The 23,450-nt window shown below is 43.1% G+C and overlaps 1 protein-coding gene across 1 annotated transcript; it reads right to left on the reverse strand.

Annotated features, from left to right (window-relative positions):
- Positions 1-9,224: 9,224 nt before the first annotated feature.
- Positions 9,225-17,239, reverse strand: LOC135547921 (probetacellulin-like). Its single transcript, XM_064977129.1, has 6 exons — positions 17,056-17,239; positions 15,379-15,483; positions 13,276-13,402; positions 12,531-12,677; positions 11,885-12,039; positions 9,225-9,698 (listed from the first exon to the last, which is right to left on the reverse strand). The coding sequence occupies exons 1-5, from the start codon at positions 17,093-17,095 to the stop codon at positions 11,889-11,891; spliced, it is 570 nt and encodes a 189-aa protein (XP_064833201.1). The 5' UTR covers positions 17,096-17,239; the 3' UTR covers positions 9,225-9,698; positions 11,885-11,888.
- Between the last annotated feature and the right edge of the window lie 6,211 nt (positions 17,240-23,450).

Genomic DNA, 23,450 nt, shown 5'->3' on the forward strand with positions numbered 1-23,450 from the left:
ACTGATAGAGACATACCCCAAGCGACTTACAGCTGTAATCGCAGCAAAAGGTGGATATGTGCCTTTTCAAATCATGTCCAATCAATTGAATTTACCACAGGTGGACTCCAATCAAGTTGTAGAAACATCTCAAGGATGATCAATGGATACAGAACGCACCATAGCTCAATTTTGAGTCTCATAGCAAAGGGTCTGAATACTTATGTTAATATGATATTTCTGTTTTATTTTAATGCATTTGCAAACATTTAAAAAAAACTTTTTTGTTTTGTCATGATGGGGTAAGGCTGTAACGCAACAAAATGTGGAAAAAGTCAAGGGGTCTGAATGAATTCGGAAAGTATTCAGACCCCTTGAATTGTCTATATAAGGTCCCACAGTTGACAATGTATGTCAGAGCAAAAACCCATCCATGAGGTTGATTGAGGGAATAGTCTGTAGATCATTATGGGGTATTATGTGTAGATTGATGAGGGGAAAAACTATTTAATACATTTTTGAAAAAGGCTTTTAGGTAACAAAACATGGAAAGAGTCAAGAGGTCTGAATACTTTCCGAATGCACGGTACAATATACTGTATATACACATGTCAAATATATTTGCCCACTACATACTCACCTAGTTATATCTTTACAATAGTGTTTATTTGAAGCACTGGGAATCGTTACATGATTTTTTTAAATTCCTGAAAGGACAGCTCTGATTTTCTGTTCCACAATTTGAGTTGTCATTTCCCAAACAATCCAACTAAATCTTTCATAAAACCCCTCTCTATCTATCACTGATTTAAAAATCTGACATTTCAGTCCATTGGTATATTTGCTCCAGAATTCGATAAGTCCAAGTTGTAGCCATAAGCATAAAGCAGCTGTCAAATGCAATAAGCTTTCATTGAGTCCTCAGGTCCCCTAACCATTACCCAAAGCAACAAAATAGAGTGGCTTAAAACAACAGGTGAATAAATCAGACTTGTTGTTGATACTAGACCATAATATAAAATAATATAACTTGAATTCAATCAAAATCAAGGTATTGGATTCAATCAAATGTGTGGAGCATGAAAAATCCTGAATTGTTGGATTGATAAAGGCAAACCTTTCACTTGCATTTATAGAATCATACAGTGACAGTCATTGCAGAAACAGACCTGCTGTGACAGACCTGCTGTTATTCAATAAAACTTACACTGAGTATACAAAACATTATGAACACCTGCTCTTTCCATGACATCGACTGACCAGGTGAATCCAGGTGAAAGTTCAACATGGGACAGCATCCCTGTGGAAGACCTTTGAAACTTTGTAGAGTCCATGCCCAGGCAAATTGAGGCCGTTCTGGGGGCAAAAGGGGGTGTAACTGAATACTAGGTAGGTGTTCTTAATATTTTGTACACTCAATGTATATACAGTGCCTTGCAAAACTATTCACCCCCTTGGCGTTTTTCCTATTTTATTTGGACTTCATGTAATAGACATACACTAAACAGTCCAAATTGGTGAAGTGAAATGAAAAAAATTACTTGTTTAATTAAAAATAAATAATAATAATAACAGAAAAGTGGTGCGTGCATATGTATTCACCCCATTTGCTATGAAGCCCCTTAAAAAGATCTGGTGCAACCAATTACCTTCAGACGTTACGATATTCATTTTAAAAAGTCCACCTGTGTGCAATCTAAGTGTCACATGATCTGTCACATGATCTCCGTATATATATATCTGTTCTGAAAGGCCCCAGAGTCTGCAACACCACTAAAAAAGAGGCACCACCAAGCATGCGGCACAATGAAAACCAAGGAGCTCTCCAAACAGGTCAGGGACAAAGTTGTGGAGAAGTACCAATCAGGGATGGGTTATAAAAAAATATCAGAAACTTTGAACATCCCACGGAGCTCCATTAAATCCATTTTTCAAAAATTAAAATATGGCACCACAACAAACCTGCCAAGCAAGGGTTGCCCACCAAAACTCACAGACCAGGCAAGGAGGGCATTAATCAGAGGCAACAAAGAGACCAAAGATAACCCTGAAGGAGCTGCAAAGCTCCACAGCAGAGATTGAAGTATCTGTCCATAGGACCACTTTAAGCCATACATTCCACAGAGCTGGGCTCGGAAGAGTGGCCCGAAAAAAGCCATACATTTTAGCGATGACATTTACTTTTGATACTAAAGTATATTTAAAACCAAATACTTTTAGAATTTTACTCAAGTAGTATTTTACTGGGTGTCTTTCACTTTTACTTGTCATTTTCTATTAAAGTATATTTACTTTCGCTCAAGTATGATAATTGGGTACTTTTTCCACCGCTGGTTGTGATGCACAAAAGACGCTGCTGAATGTGGTAGCAAGGTGGCCTGGCAGAAAGCACAACTTGTTCATTCTGCAGAACTGAAATGTTGTCCTGTAATCCTCCAGGCGGGAGCTGTTGAGGATGAATGGCTTATTGGTGAGTGTTGCTTACTCATTTAACCTCTTGAAACTCCCCATCCCGGATCCGGGATTGTGACTAAGCCTCAGGCTCATTAGCATAACGCAACGTTAACGATTTCTGAAAATCGCAAATAAAATTAAAATAATGCGTTTGCTCTCAAGCTTAGCCTTTTCTTAACAACACTGTCATCTCAGATTTTCAAAATATGCTTTTGAACCATAGAAATTGACTAATTTGTGTAAGAGTATGCAAAGCTAGCATAGCATTTTGTGTAGCATGTAGCACGCAACATTTTCACAAAAGCCAGATAACCAAATAAATAAAATCATTTACCTTTGAAGAGCTTCTGATGTTTTCAATGAGGAGACTCCCAGCCACATACCAAATGCGCAGTGTTTCCTGAAAGCGTCTGTGTGTAGGAGAAATCGTTCCGTTTTCTACATTGCGCCTGGCTACCGAAACGAACCGAAAATGCAGTCACCTACAACGTGAAACTTTTTCCGGATTAACTACATAATATCGACCGAAACATGGCAAACGTTGTTTGGAATCAATCCTCAAGGTGTTTTTTCACATATCTCTTCATTGACATGCAGTTCGTGGAAGCTTGCTTCTCTCTCTGTGCCCCATGGAAAAATACTGGCAGGTGACTTTTGCGCACCAATTTCGGCGCAGGACACCGGGCGGACACGTGGTAAATGTGGTCTCTTATGGTCAATCTTCCAACGATCTGCCTACAAATACGTCACAATGCTGCAGACACCTTGGGGAAACGACAGAAAGGGCAGACTCATTCCTCTTGCGTTCACAGCCATATAAGGAGATCATGAAAGACAGAGCCTCAAAAATCCTTGTCATTTCCTGGATGCCAAGTCATCTTGGTTTTGCCTGAAGCTCACGTTAAAGGGCACGCACAGAGAAGATATTTGTATTTCTGGACACGTCAGAGTGTTTTCTTTCGAACAGTAGCAATTATATGCATAGTCGAGCATCTTTTTGTGACAAAATATCTTGTTTAAAACGGACGTTTTTCTTCCAAAAATGAAATAGCGCCACCATAAGTGTAAGAGGTTTTTAAGTATATTTGCCATTGCTGAAGGACAGATTGAAATTGACTGAGTGGTTCAAAATAGGGGAGGGTGGTGAAACTTTTTTTATTTGCTTTGGGGAGGGTTGTGTGGATTTTTGGGGGGCACAGGGGATGGTAGTGCATTTTCTCCCTTGTTTGCATTTGCTCTTCTGCTTGTATTTTCACTATAAACAATGGCTTACTTATGATCTTGATCAAGGCACAAGGCGAGACCCAGATGCAGACACAGAAGGCAGATGGTTGGAGTCTTACTGTCATGACTTCCGCCGAATTTGGTCCCTCTCCCTGTTCGGGCGGCATTCGGCGGTCAAAGTCGCCGACCTTCTAACCATCGCTGATCCTCTTTTCATTTTCCTTTGGTTTTGTCTTGTCCTATATCACACCTGGTTAAAATCGCATTCATTACATGTTGTGTATTTAACCCTCTGTTCCCCCTTATTGTCCTTGTCGGTGATTGTTTTGTTTTGTTTGTAAGCATTGTGCAAGATATGTTCTGGTGTGCGACGGGTTTTGTATCCACTTGTTTTATTTTGTACAGTGCCTTGAGAAAGTATTCGGCCCCCTTGAACTTTGCGACCTTTTGCCACATTTCAGGCTTCAAACATAAAGATATAAAACTGTATTTTTTTGTGCAGAATCAACAACAAGTGGGACACAATCATGAAGTGGAACGACATTTATTGGATATTTAAAACTTTTTTATCAAATCAAAAACTGACAAATTGGGTGTGCAAAATTATTCAGCCCCCTTAAGTTAATACTTTGTAGCGCCACCTTTTGCTGCGATTACAGCTGTAAGTCGCTTGGGGTATGTCTCTATCAGTTTTGCACATCGAGAGACTGAAATTTTTTCCCATTCCTCCTTGCAAAACAGTTCGAGCTCAGTGAGGTTGGATGGAGAGCATTTGTGAACAGCAGTTTTCAGTTCTTTCCACAGATTCTCGATTGGATTCAGGTCTGGACTTTGACTTGGCCATTCTAACACCTGGATATGTTTATTTTTGAACCATTCCATTGTAGATTTTGCTTTATGTTTTGGATCATTGTCTTGTTGGAAGACAAATCTCCATCCCAGTCTCAGGTCTTTTGCAGACTCCTTCAGGTTTTCTTCCAGAATGGTCCTGTATTTGGCTCCATCCATCTTCCCATCAATTTTAACCATCTTCCCTGTCCCTGCTGAAGAAAAGCATGCGCAAACCATGATGCTGCCACCACCATGTTTGACAGTGGGGATGGTGTGGTCAGGGTGATAAGCTGTGTTGCTTTTACGCCAAACATAACGTTTTGCATTGTTGCCAAAAAGTACAATTTTGGTTTCATCTGACCAGAGCACCTTCTTCCACATGTTTGGTGTGTCTCCCAGGTGGCTTGTGGCAAACTTTAAACAACACTTTTTATGGATATCTTTAAGAAATGGCTTTCTTCTTGCCACTCTTCCATAAAGGCCAGATTTGTGCAATATACGACTGTTTGTTGTCCTATGGACAGAGTCTCCCACCTCAGCTATAGATCTCTGCAGTTCATCCAGAGTGATCATGGGCCTATTGGCTGCATCTCTGATCAGTCTTCTCCTTGTATGAGCTGAAAGTTTAGAGGGACGGCCAGGTCTTGGTAGATTTGCAGTGTTTGATACTCCTTCTGTGATTTACCAGGGTTGTTCCGGGTTTTTGTCAGTAGATGTCCCCAATCCCCATTATTGTTTGCACCTGTGTCTTGTTTCCCCTGATTGTATTTTAACCCTTTGTTTCCCTCAGTTCTGTGCTCCTTGGGATGTTTTAAAGTTCTTGTGGTATTCTGTTTTTTGTTTTTGTTTAAAGTTCTTTTTGTTTTATCCAAATTTCCATTTTTGTATTTTAGGATTTTTTCTTTATTAAATACACCGTCTTAAACTGCTGTTCTTCATCTTCTGGGTTCTGCTGTCAACAGTTGGTTAAGTGAGTATCTCAGACCTGCCTGGTTTGTGAAATCTTTTTTCCTTGTTCTTCATGATGACCTCTGGTGTGTTCTGTTCTTCATGATGCTTTTAACGGGCCTCTGAGATTATCACAGCGCAGGTGCATTTATACGGAGACTTGATTACACACAGGTGGATTGTATTTATCATCATTAGTCATTTAGGTCAACATTGGATCATTCAGAGATCCTCACTGAACTTCTGGAGAGAGTTTGCTGCACTGAAAGTAAAGGGGCTAAATAATTTTGCACGCCCAATTTTTCAGTTTTTGATTTGTTAAAAAAGTTTGAAATATCCAATAAATGTCGTTCCACTTCATGATTGTGTCCCACTTGTTGTTGATTCTTCACAAAAAAATACAGTTTTATATCTTTATGTTTGAAGCCTGAAATGTGGCAAAAGGTCGCAAAGTTCAAGGGGGCCGAATACTTTCACAAGGCACTGTATATTTTGGTTGTCAGAGTTTTTGAGCACTTATTAAACTGCTCCGTTTATACCTGCGCCTGAGTTCACACACCCTTACAGAATCACCGACCCAACAATGGAGTCAGCAGGAGCAGGTACCCCGGTTATAGGGGTGGAGGAGCGTGTCAGGGAGCATGCAGCAATGCTTCACCATCTTGGCACCACCATGGACCCCGTTATCCGGACAATGGACCGCTGGGAGAGACAGGGAGTTCTTCCAGCTCCTCCACCAGCACAACCGGGGTCTTCTCTGAGCGCCCCTTTTCCACCTGGTTCCAGTGGGATTCGTCTCTCCCTGCCCCAGGAGTATGACGGAGAGGCTGCGAGCTGCCGGAGGTTCCTGCTTCAACTGGAGCTATACCTGGCCACCTTCCACCCGGCTCCATCGGGCAGTGAGAGGGTGTCCGCCCTCGTCTCGTGCCTCACCGGGAAAGCCCTAGAGTGGGCCAACGGCGTGTGGAAAGAGAGAGATGCGGCGTTGGACCAGTTTGAGGAGTTCACCCGCCGTTTCCGGGCAGTCTTCGACCACCCGTCCGAGGGTAGAGCGGCGGGTGAGTGCCTCTTCCATCTGGGGCAGGGGACGAGGAGCGCCCAGGAGTTTGCCCTGGAATTTTGAACCTGCTGGCTACCCGCGGACGTCACGCACCCCCTCTCCGATGCCAATGGAGCCGGGAGGGGCGGTGCGCAGGGAGACAGGAGGGTGTTCCATCTGTGGACCATCTGTGGCCGCAGAGGTCACACTGCCGGTCAGTACCGGGTTGGTTCCTCTAGGCAGCAGGCAGGGCGCTTTGGTGTCACCCCAGGTGAGCCGGCACCATTCTCTCCCAGAGTTCTCTGTTGCACATATGTTTGTGTCTGTCACTTTCCCTGAGTTTTCCCCACATTCCCAGCATAAGGTGCTCGTCGATTCAGGTGCAGATGGGAATTTTATTGATGGAGCTTTAGCCCATAGTTTAGGGATCCCCATCGTTCCTATGGATGTGCCTTTCCCGTTCACGGAGAGAATTAATCTCTTCCTTATTGACTCTCCTGCGTTTCCCGTGGTGCTGGGCCTACCCTGGTTAGCTTGTCATAACCCCACTGTTTCTTGGCAACAGAGGGCTCTCACGGGGTGGTCGGGAGAGTTCTCACGTAGGTGTTTAGGGGTTTCCGTTGGTGCTACTATGGTGGAGAGTCCAGACCAGGCCTCCACGTGCGCATTCCCCTTGAATATGCTGATTTGGCTCACGCCTTCTCCAAAAAGAAGGCGACTCAATTACCACCTCATTGACAGGGCGATTACCACTGGGTCACTGAGTATTTGGTCATGCCTTTAAGTCTTACCAAAGCCCCTGCTGTTTTCCAGAACCTAGTCAATGATGTGCTGAGGGATGTGATGGGACACTTCATTTTTGTCTATTTAGATGACATCCTGATTTGTTTTTCCAAGGACTCTTGAAAAGTCTCACCAGCAACATGTCTCACCAGCTACACGTTCTTCAACGGCTGTTGGAATGTTCTTCAACGGATGTTTTTGTTAAAGCTGAAAAATGTGAGTTCCATGCTGCCTCAATGTCTTTCCTGGGTTATATTATTTCACAGGGACAGTTACGTATGGACCCCGCCAAGGTCATGACAGTCAGTGGCCTGAAGCAACTATAGCGTTTCCTGGGGCTTGCACATTTTTACAGACGTTTCATCCGCAACTACAGCCATCTGGCTGCACCTCTCACCACCGCCTCCACTCTGTTCTACTGGATTCCTAAGGCAGAGGCAGCATTCCTGGAACTCAAGCGTCGCTTCACCTCCGCTCCAGTCCTCACTCAGTCCTCACCTCTGACACCGGGGTAGATGCTGTTCTGTCTCAACATTTTCCCCATCTGATCAGAAGGTCCACCCGTGTGCATTCTTTTCTCGTCAGCTCTCACTTGCAGAGGAATTTTGACATCGGAAACCGGGAACTCCTGGCAGTTAAGCTGGATCTTGAGGAATGGCATCACTGGCTGGAGGGCTTTGTCCTCTCTTCATAGTGTGGACTGACCATAAAAACCTGTCCTACATCCAGATCGCCAAACTTCTGAACTCCCAGCAAGCCAGGTGGGCCTTGTTCTTTGGTAGATTCAAGTTCACACTCCCTTATTGCTCCACTAAACCAACTTCCGGACTGCTGCTCCCTATTCACATATCCAGTCGCCCCTGGTCACACATAGCTCTGGACTTCGTCACTGGCCTTCCCCCATCTAACGGTAACGCCATCATCCTCACCGTCATTGACAGGTTTTCCAAAGTGGCTCACTTCATTCCCCTCTCCAAGCTCCCATCCTCCAGGGAGACTGCAGACCTGAGGGATCCCATGTGTTTCGTCTGCATGGCATTCCCACTGACATCGTTTCCAACGGTGGGCCCCAGTTTACCTCCCAGGTATGGAGATCCTTCTGTTCAGCTCTTGGTATCAATGTCAGTCTTCAGGATATAACCTCCAGACTAATGGCCAGACTGAACGGGCCAACAAAGAGATGGAGACTTCCCTACGCTGTGTGATTTATGTTAACCCTTCCTCTCGGAGTGCTCAACTACCTTGGGTTGAATATGCCCACAAAATCCTCACCCTCAGGTATGTCACCTTTCAAGGTTGCTTTGGGTTACCAAACCCCCCCCCCCCCCCTGTTCCCCGCCCAAGAGGTTGAGGTTGCGCCGTTGCCTTCATACCTGGAGCCAGCCTCAGCCTCCGCATCTGCTTTCCTGCAACCCGCCAGAGCTTCCCCTGGCCTGCACTCCATCTTCCCCCTGTTTCAATAAATACATTGGGTTCTTCATCCCAGTCTCCTCTTCTGAGTCTGCTCTTGGGTTTGACTGTTCCACTCCGCGTAACAGTCACAACTTTGGTTGTACTCAATCTCTGAAACTAGCACCTCTAATTCAGTCTTGGAAAAAAAAACATTTTTTTTGGTTGCACTGTTGTATATCATTACTGCGTTGTATATTCCCCACAGGTTTTAAAGAGCTGATTTTGACCATATATGGTTAATTAGGGGTGTTTCGAAATGCAAATAGCCAAGGTTATGCACAAGCACTGAGGATTAGAACAACTGGTATTTATCAATGGTTAACTCCTACCGGTGTGCGTATGATGCTGGTAGGATTGTTTGATAAATCACACCTTTTCAAGTGTATGAACAGTATGTTATATCATTTACCAGTATTAGACCTAGTATAATCTGTCCCACATAGCGGCCTACATGGCATGAGTCCTCATTATGACACGTATCACATCCAGGAGTAAACATACCGGGACTTTTAGCTTGAATAAATGTTAATCATTTAATCCATGCCCACATAAGAGTAGGTTACATTACACGACAGTTCATAAAAAGGCCTACTCCTTCAGAGCCCAGAGTCCATCAAAATATCCTCTAAATCATGGTTTTACTTTAACTTATTGTGATTTGATGACCTTGTATATTTTGCTTACACAAATGAGTCTGAGAACATTATCACATTTTCCAAATGCACAGAGTTGCTGCTGTTCTATTGATCCATCTACATGGTGACCATAAAGGATGTATGAGTTCCAACGGAGCTGGTCCAGTCTTTCTTGTGTTCTCCTACATTTCTGCACAGAACAGTCCATACTGTAGACTGTGGTTGGCAGTGAGAAGCAGCTGAAGAGTATACATCCACAGTGCTGTTAGAGCACTCTCTCTCTTCCCAACAGGCACTTACAACCAAGGCCCTCATCCCGTCCGGCAGGAGAATACCATTTATAGTCCCCGTCGCTGGAAGATAGAAGCAACGGCTGTTACTATACAAATGAAATTGGTTTTTACCACACAATTACAGAGCAGCTTTTGTATAGCCACCAAATAAGCAGTGAAAGGGAGATCGCACAACCCCGGTCATATCCAGCCTCTGTACACTACCTTAACAGTGCCACATCCATCATAATGCCTTGAATCTTGTTAGGTCTGTCTGTTTTCGTGATCCCTTTTTTTAGAGAAAGCCAGGCAAGCACATTGAGGGACCAGCTGCACTTCTGCTTTGATCTGACGGTTACAGTCAAATTCAGACAGTAATACACCATGCAACCAGCCTGGCCAACACAGAAAATGGGCTATGTAGGTTGTCTGATATACAGTGCCTTGCGAAAGTATTCGGCCCCCTTGAACTTTGCGACCTTTTGCCACATTTCAGGCTTCAAACATAAAGATATAAAACTGTATTTTTTTGTGAAGAATCAACAACAAGTGGGACACCATCATGAAGTGGAACGACATTTATTGGATATTTCAAACTTTTTTAACAAATCAAAAACTGAAAAATTGGGCTTGCAAAATTATTCAGCCCCTTTACTTTCAGTGCAGCAAACTCTCTCCAGAAGTTCAGTGAGGATCTCTGAATGATCCAATGTTGACCTAAATGACTAATGATGATAAATACAATCCACCTGTGTGTAATCAAGTCTCCGTATAAATGCACCTCCACTGTGATAGTCTCAGAGGTCCGTTAAAAGCGCAGAGAGCATCATGAAGAACAAGGAACACACCAGGCAGGTCCGAGATACTGTTGTGAAGAAGTTTAAAGCCGGATTTGGATACAAAAAGATTTCCCAAGCTTTAAACATCCCAAGGAGCACTGTGCAAGCTGTGCAATATTGAAATGGAAGGAGTATCAGACCACTGCAAATCTACCAAGACCTGGCCGTCCCTCTAAACTTTCAGCTCATACAAGGAGAAGACTGATCAGAGATGCAGCCAAGAGGCCCATGATCACTCTGGATGAACTGCAGAGATCTACAGCTGAGGTGGGAGACTCTGTCCATAGGACAACAATCAGTCGTATATTGCACAAATCTGGCCTTTATGGAAGAGTGGCAAGAAGAAAGCCATTTCTTAAAGATATCCATAAAAATTGTCGTTTAACGTTTGCCACAGGCCACCTGGGAGACACACCAAACATGTTGAAGAAGGTGCTCTGGTCAGATGAAACCAAAATTGAACTTTTTGGCAACAATGCAAAACGTTATGTTTGGCGTAAAAGCAACACAGCTCATCACCTTGAACACACCATCCCCACTGTCAAACATGGTGGTGGCAGCATCATGGTTTGGGCCTGCTTTTCTTCAGCAGGGACAGGGAAGATGGTTAAAATTGATGGGAAGATGGATGGAGCCAAATACAGGACCATTCTGGAAGAAAACCAGATGGAGTCTGCAAAAGACCTGAGACTGGGACGGAGATTTGTCTTCCAACAAGACAATGTTTCAAAACATAAAGCAAAATCTACAATGGAATGGTTCAAAAATAAACATATCCAGGTGTTAGAATGGCCAAGTCAAAGTCCAGACCTGAATCCAATCGAGAATCTGTGGAAAGAACTGAAAACTGCTGTTCACAAATGCTCTCCATCCAACCTCACTGAGCTCAAGCTGTTTTGCAAGGAGGAATGGGAAAAAATTTCAGTCTCTCGATGTGCAAAACTGATAGAGACATACCCCAAGCGACTTACAGCTGTAATCGCAGCAAAAGGTGGCGCTACAAAGTATTAACTTAAGGGGGCTGAATAATTGTTGTTGATTCTTCACAAAATAATACAGTTTTATATCTTTATGTTTGAAGCCTGAAATGTGGCAAAAGGTCGCAAAGTTCAAGGGGGCCGAATACTTTCGCAAGGCACTGTATATCAATGTGTTCAAAGATTGGCTTAGGCAGTGCCAAGCACTAGGTTTTACTCCCATTCATGGCCTTTCTTCAGATGTGCTGAATTATAATTGGATGCTTGGCTTGATCCAACTGGGGAATATCACCTTCCAACAGCAACAAAAGAGGACTAGTCTGTTTTTCCATTGTATTTTACAATGTCACTGTAGTTAGAACAGGCAGAGATGCTGTGTGTATTGACACAATGGCAAAGGTCATAAGTCAGAAAAATCTCAAATACCTCAGTACATACATATAGTACATACCTAGTCATACTGCATTGGTGTCTGAGGTTTCTACTGAATCTGATGAAGCTACATGCATTCCATTTGTGTTCATCATCATAATCATATTGAGCTTCTCTGTTCCATTCCTCGTCTCCTTTTTCTTTCTTCTCTTCCATCTGCAAAGTTTATGTCGACTGAGACAGAAAAATAACATTAAAGCAGATTTGTGATTTTAAAATGCATCGTTTGATATTTATTCTATCATGTGTGTATGGTATCATCGGTGTTGAGTCTCACTTGAGTTATTCACCAATACATTCTCCCAGTATCACAGAGGTTAAGCATCTAATGTATTTTTGAGCACAGAAGACTCTTTTGTTAAACTGACGCTTAGCACTCTTGTCTCACTTTTGGGTAAAAATGAGAAGGGAGAGCAGGGCCGATACAGTACATACAACCCAATGAAAACCAAAGATAACGTGGCCACAAGCGTTACATTATTTATTTTCCATTCTTGAGAGACACATAGATTCCTTACATCCCATCCCAGGGTTAGTATGACAGGCTGTGAGGTGATGAGTCTGTATGTCCACCTCTCACTCTCACAAACACACAAACACATGGAAGGTTACAACATAAAGTAAATCTGGCTGTTTGATGCTTTAAGAATGTGTATTTTACTCACTGTGCACAGATGCAGATGAATGTGATGAACAGTATGAGGAAGACCAATACTGCTATCACACAGACTACGATGATCTGCCTCTTGTCACCTAGACGCGAGGCCAGATCAACATACTCACACCTGGACCCAATGTACCCTCTCTCACATCTAAAACAGAGCAAATATACCATACACCCACTGTGATAAAAATATGCACAACAAGTTTATTGGTTCTATCTCTTGTTGCCAAAAGAAAAACAAAGAAGTAACTTGAAGTACATGGGCTATGAGTTAACAAGCAGATGCTGAGCTATCAAATCTGCTATTCTAGCTGCTCCAAAACTAGCTGTCCCAAATGAGCTTGTCTTGCTGATTGTGATTCTATGATGCTTGTGAGGCTTGATGAAATGCAGTAAGACCATGTTAAACAAAACATTTATCTGCCTTGTTGTTTTGATTTAAGTATAATCCGGGGGTCACAGTGAACAAGGTTAGTACAATCATTAGGATCAACAAGTGATTTGTCTTACAAAGTGTTTTAAACGTGTTTTACTTCTATTAGGATCTTGAACTTCATACTTGTAATAATGATGTGTAATAATTCTGCTACAATTATCAAAATAGACACAAAGATGTTTTTTAATACATTTTCACGGCAGAGATTGTTGTATGTAGCATGTCCTTGGCTTGAGACCTTCTGCCATGGATATCTACAGATAAAGTATTGGGGCCCACAGTAAAGATCGGGTCGGGTGAGATGATTTACCTGCATGAAGGAGTATTCTGGTCCTTTACAAAGCGACACGACCCATGGATACAGTATTGCCTTAACTCCTTTGGACATTTGGTGAAATGGCCGCTCTTTTTGGCTTGAGTTGCAGTTTCTATTGAGTCTATGGAGAGTGCAAATAGAAAAATATGGGGGAAAGGGGGATTATAGAGTAACTATTTTGCCATATAATATCCTTCTGATAAGAAGATTGCATTGCAAAGGTGATGTAGAATAAGATATGAGTTTGAAGTGAGAAGCTCCGGTTTTCCCTTAGTAATCCGACTCAGGGTGGCCAGTATCACCTGTCATATAAATAAGCTCCTGGCAATATGATCTGAGGAAGGACTAGGAACTGAACTGTCACCACGAGGACAGGACTGGTGTGGGATAATAATGTGTCAATTATATGTAATGAAATACTGTCAAAGTTAAAGAAAAGTGAGTAAAAAACAACCTTCTCAGCCAAATTTGGTTGTTGTGTAGAAATACACAAACATAACATTCAAACATAATTGATTTGGCCACTGTTAGTAAAGAGAAGGGATACCTAGAGTTGTATTACATACTCCTCTTTTCCCATCCAGTGAGTCATGGCGAACTTGGGCCAGTAAAATAATAATGAGTCTTCGTTCCCATCACAGAGAGGGAGAAAGCCCCAATTGTAGTGTGAAACATTAGAGCATGCCTTTAAAATTAAAATGACCCATATTGAATAGTAGCCAAACTGGTTACAAACTAGCAACCGGTGTAAATTGATTGAGGTATTTAGTTAAGTAGCTGTATGTGCAGCCAGTGATCCCACTATACTTCACCGGGATAAGTGAGCAGCTGGGAAATGCTGCTGCTGTTTGATCAACAGAACATAAGAGGTACATGGCAGAGGGAACCAGGAACTACTTCACCGTAATAAAATGCACATCACTGCATCACTCTTCTTCTCCATGTGGGTAAACACAATAGTATGATCAGTAGTTGATTAGCCCTTTTAGGTGTGAGGATTGTCACCAAACAGCAACTGACAACTCCTGAACAGTGGAGGCCCCAACTAAGGTGGCTTCAACTGACTCATGATGTCAGACTGACGTCCATAAAAGGCACATCTAAATCGCATCAGAGGAACCTAACCCAGGGCACATAACAAGCTGGTGGTACACTTCACAATAACACTCACAGGGGAGGTAATGACTGCATGGTCACTGGTGACTCAACTCCAGCCACTTTAATCATGGGAATTGATGGGAAATTATGTAAAATATATCACTAGCCACTTTAAACAATGCTACCTAATATAATGTTTACATACCCTACATTATTCATCTCATATGTATACGTGTATACTGTACACCATATCATTTTCTGCATCTATGTAATACATGTATCACTAGCCAGTTTAACTATGCCACTTTGTTTACATACTCATCTCATATGTATATACTGTACTCAATACCATCTACTGTATCTTGCCTATGCTGCTCTGTACCATCACTCATTCATATATCTTTATGTACATATTCTTTATCCCCTTACACTTGTGCCTATAAGGTAGTAGTTTTGGAATTGTTAGTTAGATTACTTGTTGGTTATTACCGCATTGTCGGAACTAGAAGCACAAGCATTGCACTACACTCGCATTAACATCTGCTAACCATGTGTATGTGACAAATACAATTTGATTTTGATTTGATTTGATTTGGCAAGAAGGCTTTACTGTGCACTATGGTCTCTTTTGGGGCTGGTAGGTGACACCACCTCCTGTTACTTCAGGGCCGGGTGGAGATTGAGAAGCATTTGATATTCCAACTGTTTGAATGAATAACTGTGAATGACGTACTCCTGACGCATGGCCTTCAATTTAACAACAGAGCACGAATACATATAAGAATAGTATAATAATTTTTTTGAAGGACTTTTTACAAACGTCACAAACACATTACTTTTCTAATCCAACAGGTTTCTTCTAAACCTGGCTAATTCTAAAGTCAGAATGCCTCAAAAATGTTAACACATGCACGTCAGATGATTAAAAAACTTAAAACAAACTTTTATGACATGATTATCCCTCCATAAGTTCACGTTTCTCTGGGGAAAACAATCTACCTTTGAAGTTGTTTGTGTTGCCTTGGTGATGGAGGGACACAGTGTTGTTCACCAGCTGCTCAGTTGTATTCCATTCAGCCAGAGAGTATTTACACAGGGCCAAAGCTATGACCAGAAAACAAACAGAGCTGGTCACACAATGCACAAACATCAAGTCAAATCCTTACAATTCCACCAACATTGGTTTTAGAATCTGAAAGGAAAAGCACAGAGCAGTGCAATAGATTGTTGAGCTTAATGTGATTGACGATTTGACAGTAATACCTCCTAGCTCAGGCTTTGGGTGTCTGGGATTTTGAACACCATGATAACCTTTCTAAAGATAGTCTTTGCATTCAATCCAACAACACTGTCAGTTTTTCATAATATTCAAAACAACACCCAGCCATGATACAAATGTGGTGAATGGGATAAGTGATCTATAAAAACAACAGATGTGGTTATTAATAGTCTATTCTATTGGTTTGGGTGATCTTGGCATGTGCTTGGTGAACTCTATTTGTAAATAGAGAGAGGGTTATGGGGTGGTGGATCATTTGCTGATCATCTGACACACCAGCATGCTAATTGTTGCTGTCAATCACAGTATAGGCAGGTACATAGGAGTATTAAGTTAACAGTGCACTACACTCCAGTATCTAAAGTCAGTGTTGCAGACTCATTTAAAGCACAGATAGATTAATCAAAGTAGCTAGACAGGGGAAATCATTTCAAAATAGCTAGACAGGGGAAATCATTTCAAAATTGGGCAGTCCTGTAAGCTTCTGCTTTTCTTTTCTTTGTCAACCTTGTGATCTTTTCCTTTCTGTTCTGGAACGTAACGTAGTCTTTCATTTTTGTTCATTGATTTCACCTGTGTTCATTTCTCACCTGGTCTCATCAGCTCCCTATTTAGTTCAGTTATTTCTGTTTGTATGATTGTGAGGTATTGTTTGCTTTTTGACTGCCTACCTGTCTTTGACCATTGCCTGCCTGTAACCGTGATTCCTGCCGCGCTCTGCGTGTGAATCTACACATTTTTTCCCTGAGTATTCATTACAAGTCCATTCGTTTTTGTTGGCATATCTTTTGTTATAAAAACCATACAACTTTCTACTTCACTGAGTTGCACAAATAAATATCATATAAATGGTTTGTATTGTCTCTTCTGGTGAAGAGACCAACAGAGACCTGAGTCATATACCCAATTGCAATGGAACTGTAAGCCCACACAGGCCTCCTATCCAATTTTAACATTACAGTAGGCCTATAATACGTACATAATATTTTGAATAAAGGAAAACTAGTAAAGTTAAGAAAGAACATGTTAATAATACCTGAAATATATTCATATAAAATTAAATACAATGTTTTTTGTTAATCAAACAGTACTAATTCAGTTAATAACCAGTCTATAGGCAATTCTATTTAGATACAGTGAGTAAATCAGCGTTTCCCAAACTTGGTTCCCGGGACCCCAAGGGGTGCACGTTTTAGTTTTTTACCTGAGCATAACACAGCTGATTCAAATAATCAACTATCATCAAGCTTTGATTATTTGAATCAGCTGTGTAGTACTAGGGCAAATACCAAAACGTGCACACCTTGGGGTCCCCGGGACCAAGTTGGGGAAATGCTGGAGTAAATAAAGTGAGGCTGAAGAGTTGTTCAACTTAATCATAGAACGGTGTCTCTTACCTGTTACCATTCCTACATACAGACTGTATGCCTTTGCCATATCCGTGGGCAAGTTATGTACTTTTCCAGGTGGATAAATATAGTTTTAAAAGCAGATTGAGTTCATTTTATCCAATCCTCTTAAAAGTTCACCAAAATATCTTCTTAGTAGAACACTCTGCGTCCCAACTAATGTAGTCCAGCAAGATCGCGCACTGGTGAACTACAGTAGGCTAGAGATTGCGCAATCTAGAGGTTTGAATGGGTGAAATGGAATCTGAACCCATTGCTGCCACACCCATCTATGTATGTGTGAGTGCACTTGACCATTGCAGTTTATTATGGCATGCAGCTTAAACTGGAAAATGGCTACTAGGCTATTACAGTAAATGTGTAATCCATAGATGTGCACATAGCCTAATGCAAGAAGTTCTTAATATTATTCTAACATATGACAGAAGATTAATCTCCTTCAGAACATCATTTGAACATCATTCACATTGTTACAGAGTTAGCCTGTAAACAAAAATGTAAACAATTAAATAATATTTCAAGGATCATCCCATGATAATTGCATATACAAATATAGCAAATATGGATTTCACTAAAATATACATAGTTTTACCTGCATCAGCACATTTTAGTGACCTCTACTCTGAACTGTTGGTAAACGGCAGACGGTGCAGGCTAATGAGACCATGGGCCAGTCTAGAGCTGTGACCAGAGAGTTGGTTTGTGTTCATTGGCAAGCATGCCTCACTATTCCCCAGGAGGAAGAGGTGATGTGAGTCTGGCCAGGTCTACCTGTGTGCTCTTTCATTTCTCACCTTCAGACTACTCTCTATTGAGGCCTACTCAGTGCACAATGAGCCCTCTGCTAAAATATGAACTTTTATTTGTATTTTTTTAAATTGTGACGGCGCCGGAAGGGAAGGCTGCCGTCTTATCGGCTCTTAACCAACCAGGATATTATTTTATTTTTTGCTTTGTTCGTAACTTGTTTTGTACATAATGTGGCTGCTACAGTCTCTTATGACCGAAATAGAGCTTCTGGACATCAGAACTGCGATTGCTCACCTCAAACTGGATGAAGAGTTCTTCTTCAATGAGTCGGATGGGAGGGATATAATACAGACACCCGACCAGACACAGATCCCCGTTAACAACGGCATTAAAAACATACAGCTGGCGGGTTATACACTCTATCGGCAGGACAGAACTGCAGCCTCTTTATTGCAATAATTATTCAATATTAAATAAAGATAATTGTTTGAAGAAATGACCAAATCTCTCTCAGTACTGAATTTCCACGACAACATACCACCACAGACTGATGCTGGCGTAAAAAAAAAAACGCACTCAATGAGTTGCATACCGCCATAAGCAAACAGGAAATTGCTCATCCAGAGGCGGCGCTCCTACTGCCTGGGGACTTTAATGCAGGGAAACTTAAATCAGTTTTACTTCATTTCTATCAGCATGTCAAATATGCAACCAGAGGGACAAAAATTCTAGACCACCTGTACTCCACACACAGAGACACGTACAAAGCTCTCCCTCACTCCCCATTTGACAAATCTGACCATAATTATATCATCCTGATTCCTGCTTACAAGCAAAAATTACGGCAGGAAGCACCAGTGACCCAGTCTGTAAAAAAGTGGTCAGATGAAGCAGATGCTAAGTTATAGCACTGTTTTGCTGGCACAGACTGGAATATGTTCCGGGATTCTTCTGATGGCATTGAGGAGTGCACAGAGGACGTTGTCCCCACAGTGACTCTACGTACATACCCCAACCAGAAGCCATGGTTTACAGGCAACACTCGCACTGAGCTAAATTGTAGAGCTGCTGCTTTCAAGGAGCAGGACTCTGACCTGGAAGCTTATAAGAAATCCTGCTATTCCCCCCGACGAACCATCAAACAGCCAAAGCGTCAATACAGAACTAAGATTAAATCGCCTCTGACACTCGTCGGATGTGGCAAAGCCAACAAACTATTACAGACTACAAAGGGAAGCACAGCCGAGAGCTGCCCAGTGACACGAACCTACCAGACGAGTGAAATAACTTCTATGCTAGTGTAGCCGATGCGAAATGGCTAGCTAGTTAGCGGTGGTGCGTGCTGGTAGCATTTCAATCAGTGACGTCACTCGCTCTGAGACCTTGAAGTAGTGGTTCCCCTTGCTCTGCAAGGGCCATGGCTTTTGTGGAGCGATGGGTAACGATGCTTCAAGGGTGACTGTCTGTGTGCAGAGCGTCCCTGGTTCGTGCCCAGGTCGGGGCGAGGGGACGGACGTAAAGTCTATACTGTTACACTCGCTTCGAGGCAAGTAACACTGAAACAGCTCTCCGCAGCTGATGTGAATAAGACCTTTGAACTGTCTTGGTGTGCTTGGACCATGTTAGTTTGTTGGTGATGTGGACTCCAAGGAACTTGAAGCTCTCAACCTGCTCCACTACAGCCCTACCGATGAGAATGGGGGCGTGCTCGGTCCTCCTTTTCCTGTAGTCCATAATCATCTCCTTTGTCACAAGGCCGCAGGGCCAGACGGATTACCAGGAGGTCGAGTCCAAACATGTGCTGACTGACAAGTGTCTTCACTGACATTTTCAACCTCTCCATGTCTGAGTCTGTAATACCAACATGTTTCAAGCATACCACCATAGTCCCTGTGCCCAAGAACACTAAGGTAACCTGCCTAAATGACTACCGACCTGTAGCACTCACGTCTGTAGCCATGAATGCATTGAAAGGCTAGTCATGGCTCAAATCAACACCATTATCCCATAAACCCTAGACCCACTCCAATTTGCATACCGCACCAACAGATCCACAGATGATGCAATCTCTATTGCACTCCACCCTGCCCTTTCACACTTGGACAAAAGGAACACCTATGTGAGAATACAAATTAATTGACTACAGCTCACCGTTCAACACCATAGTGCCCTCAAAGCTCATCACTAAGCTAAGGGGCCTAGGACTAAACACCTCCCTCTGCAACTGCATCCTGGACTTCATGACATAAAGATATAAAACTGTATTTTTTTGTGAAGAATCAACAACAAGTGGGACACAATCATGAAGTGGAACGACATTTATTGGATATTTCAAACTTTTTTAACAAATCAAAAACTGAAAAATTGGACGTGCAAAATTATTCAGCCCCTTTACTTTCAGTGCAGCAAACTCTCTCCAGAAGTTCAGTGAGGATCTCTGAATGATCCAATGTTGACCTAAATGACTAATGATGATAAATACAATCCACCTGTGTGTAATCAAGTCTCCGTATAAATGCACCTGCACTGTGATAGTCTCAGAGGTCCGTTAAAGGCGCAGAGAGCATCATGAAGAACAAGGAACACACCAGGCAGGTCCGAGATACTGTTGTGAAGAGGTTTAAAGCCGGATTTGGATACAAAAAGATTTCCCAAGCTTTAAACATCCCAAGGAGCACTGTGCAAGCGATAATATTGAAATGGAAGGAGTATCAGACCACTGCAAATCTACCAAGACCTGGCCGTCCCTCTAAACTTTCAGCTCATACAAGGAGAAGACTGACCAGAGATGCAGCCAAGAGGCCCATGATCACTCTGGATGAACTGCAGAGATCTACAGCTGAGGTGGGAGACTCTGTCCATAGGACAACAATCAGTCGTATATTGCACAAATCTGGCCTTTATGGAAGAGTGGCAAGAAGAAAGCCATTTCTTAAAGATATCCATAAAAAGTGTTGTGTGTTAAAAAAGTTTGAAATATCCAATAAATGTCGTTCCACTTCATGATTATGTCCCACTTGTTGTTGATTCTTCACAAAAAAATACAGTTTTATATCTTTATGTTTGAAGTAGTCACCACAAGCCAGCCTTCGTCCCCATTACCCTGCCCTGAAACTTAGTCACCATTCTAGGCTGCCACCCAGTACTTTGCCCTGCAACTTGAGACTGCTGCCCTATGTACATAGAGTCATTAGTCACGCTCTGACCTATTGCACCATAGAGAATCCCAAGGATCCCCCCCCCAAAGGTCTCTGACCGCAAAACATGAACCTGGAAGGGGAGGGCTAGGGTGGGCAATTAGCGCCGGTGGCGGCTCCGGTGCGGGACGTAGCCCACGCTCAGACCACAGATCTGGTCATGAATGCGGGCTGAACGCCATGCCCGGACTGAGCACCGGAGCAGAGGAAGGCTCCGGCCATGGAGCAGGACTGGACGCCGTGCCTTGACTGGGCACCGGCGCAGAGGAAGGCTCCGGCCATGGAGCAGGACTGGACGCCATGCCTGGACTGAGCACCGGCGCAGAGGAAGGCTCCGGCCATGGAGCGGGACTGGACGCCGTGCCTGGTCTGGGCACCGGCGCAGGGGAAAGCTGGACTGTCACTGGAAGCTCCAGACCGTTGACCGTCACTGGAGGCTCCGGACCGTTGACCGTCACTGGAGGCTCCGGACCGTTGACCGTCACTTGAAGCTCCAGACCATTGACCGTCACTGAAAGCTCCGGACCGTTGACCGTCACTTGAAGCTCCGGACCGTTGACCGTCACTTGAAGCTCCGGACCATTGACCATCGCTGGAAGCTCTGGACTGTGAACCGTCGCTGGAAGCTCTGGACTGTGAACCATTGCTGGAGGTTCCGAGCTGTAGACCGTCACTGGAGTCTCCGGACCGTGGACCATCACTGGAAGTTCTGGACTGTGAACTGTCGTTGGAGGTTCTGGGCTGTTGAACATCGTTGGAGACTCCGGACTGTACACACGCGCTGGTGGACGAGTGCGGGGAGCCGGCACAGGACGTACCGGGCTGGGGAGGCGCACTGGAGGCTGGGGAGCTGGCAGGCGGACTGATGACATGCTCTTCCTGGTGCGTGCGCACTGAATGCCTGGTGCGTGGAGCTGGCACAGGTTTCACCGGACTGATGAAACACTCTTCAGGGCGAGTGCGGGGAGCCGGCACAGGACGTACCAGGCTGGGGAGGCCTGCGCTGCAGCATACTCCTAACCAAAACCTCTCTCCGATATCCTTCCCTAAACTGCTCCACCGACTCCCAGACGGTCTCTAGCTCTCTCCTCAGTTCAGCCGACAGCTCTTTGTGCCACCCCCAAAAAAACTGCATCGTCGCTGTCCTCCTATACTCCTTGGCGACTACCGCCAAGGAAGGGTCTCGCATCCACCCATTATAGCACATAGCACTAAACCAAAACAAAACAACATAGAAATTCTAGACTAGAACACCCCCTAGTCACGATCTGACCTATTGCACCATAGAGAACCCGCATGACAAAAAAATGAGCAAATCAGATCTGAAAACTTACTGGTACTGTGCCGAATTTCAAACAAAAATCTTAAAACTAATAGAAATAAAAACTAATATAAAAACATCAAATTATTTTAGCCTTGGATAAGACTGATACAGCATGTCAGTTCACTAATGCTTATTAGTAGGCTGCTACAACATTTCTGTAGAGTTTTTTCTTGTGTCTGTCGAGAGAGTTATTTTCCCGTTTGATGAAATAATTCCAGAAGAAAGTGGAGAGCACGCTACTTTCAGTTGACATGCGCCATGCCAGAGATACTGTATACAATAACGACATGGTCTTATCTCCTGCCTAACAATGGGAGTCGTTGTCCATTTGGAAGACCCATTTGCGACCATGCTTTAACTTCCTGACTGCTGTCTTGAGATGTTGCCTCAATATATCCACATAATTTTGCTTTCTCACGATGCCATCTATTTTGTGAAGTGCACAAGTCCCTCCTGCAGCAAAGCACCCCCACAATATGATGCTGCCACCCCCGTGCTTCATGGTTTCTGAGGTCTTGGCTGATTTCTTTTGATTTTCCCATGATGTCAAGCAAAGAGGCACTGAGTTTGAAGGTAGGCCTTGAAATACATCCACAGGCACACCTCCGATTGACTCAAATTATGTCAATTAGCCTATCAGACTAAGCCATGACATCATTTTCTGGAATTTTCCAAGCTGTTTAAAGGCACAGTCAATTTAGTGTATGTAAACTTCTGATCTACTGGAATTGATACAGTGAATTATAAGTGAAATAATCTGTCTGTAAACAATTGTTGGAAAAATCACTTGTGTCACGCACAAAGTAGATGTCCTAACCGACTTGCCAAAACTATAGTTTGTTAACAAGAAATTTGTGGAGTGGTTGAAAAACGAGTGTATGTAAACTTCCGACTTCAACTGTATGCAAGAGGTTAATAAAATGAGTGTCAATTCACATCTACCTGTTTTTACTCATAATATATGTTGTTAACTAGATCATCTGAAATGGCTGTAGGCAAAAGGATCAGCACTGCAGCAGTCACACAATGCAGTGACTGTCAGACTCCTGACAGTTGGCCTGCTTTGGAGTAGCAGCCTATTCCCAGAAAGGGTTATAGCACCACAAGGTGGC

This window comes from Oncorhynchus masou, chromosome 11 (genome assembly GCF_036934945.1).
Source record: "Oncorhynchus masou masou isolate Uvic2021 chromosome 11, UVic_Omas_1.1, whole genome shotgun sequence".
Taxonomy (NCBI): domain Eukaryota; kingdom Metazoa; phylum Chordata; class Actinopteri; order Salmoniformes; family Salmonidae; genus Oncorhynchus; species Oncorhynchus masou.

Coding starts and splice junctions, on each gene's coding strand:
- LOC135547921 (XM_064977129.1), bottom strand. CDS start 17,095: ATGGCAAAGGCATACAGTCTGTATGTAGGAATGGTAACAG. Junction 15,484..17,055: donor GTATGTAGGAATGGTAACAG/GTAAGAGACACC, acceptor TTCTGGTCATAG/CTTTGGCCCTGTGTAAATAC. Junction 12,678..13,275: donor CAGAATACTCCTTCATGCAG/GTAAATCATCTC, acceptor GCTCTGTTTTAG/ATGTGAGAGAGGGTACATTG.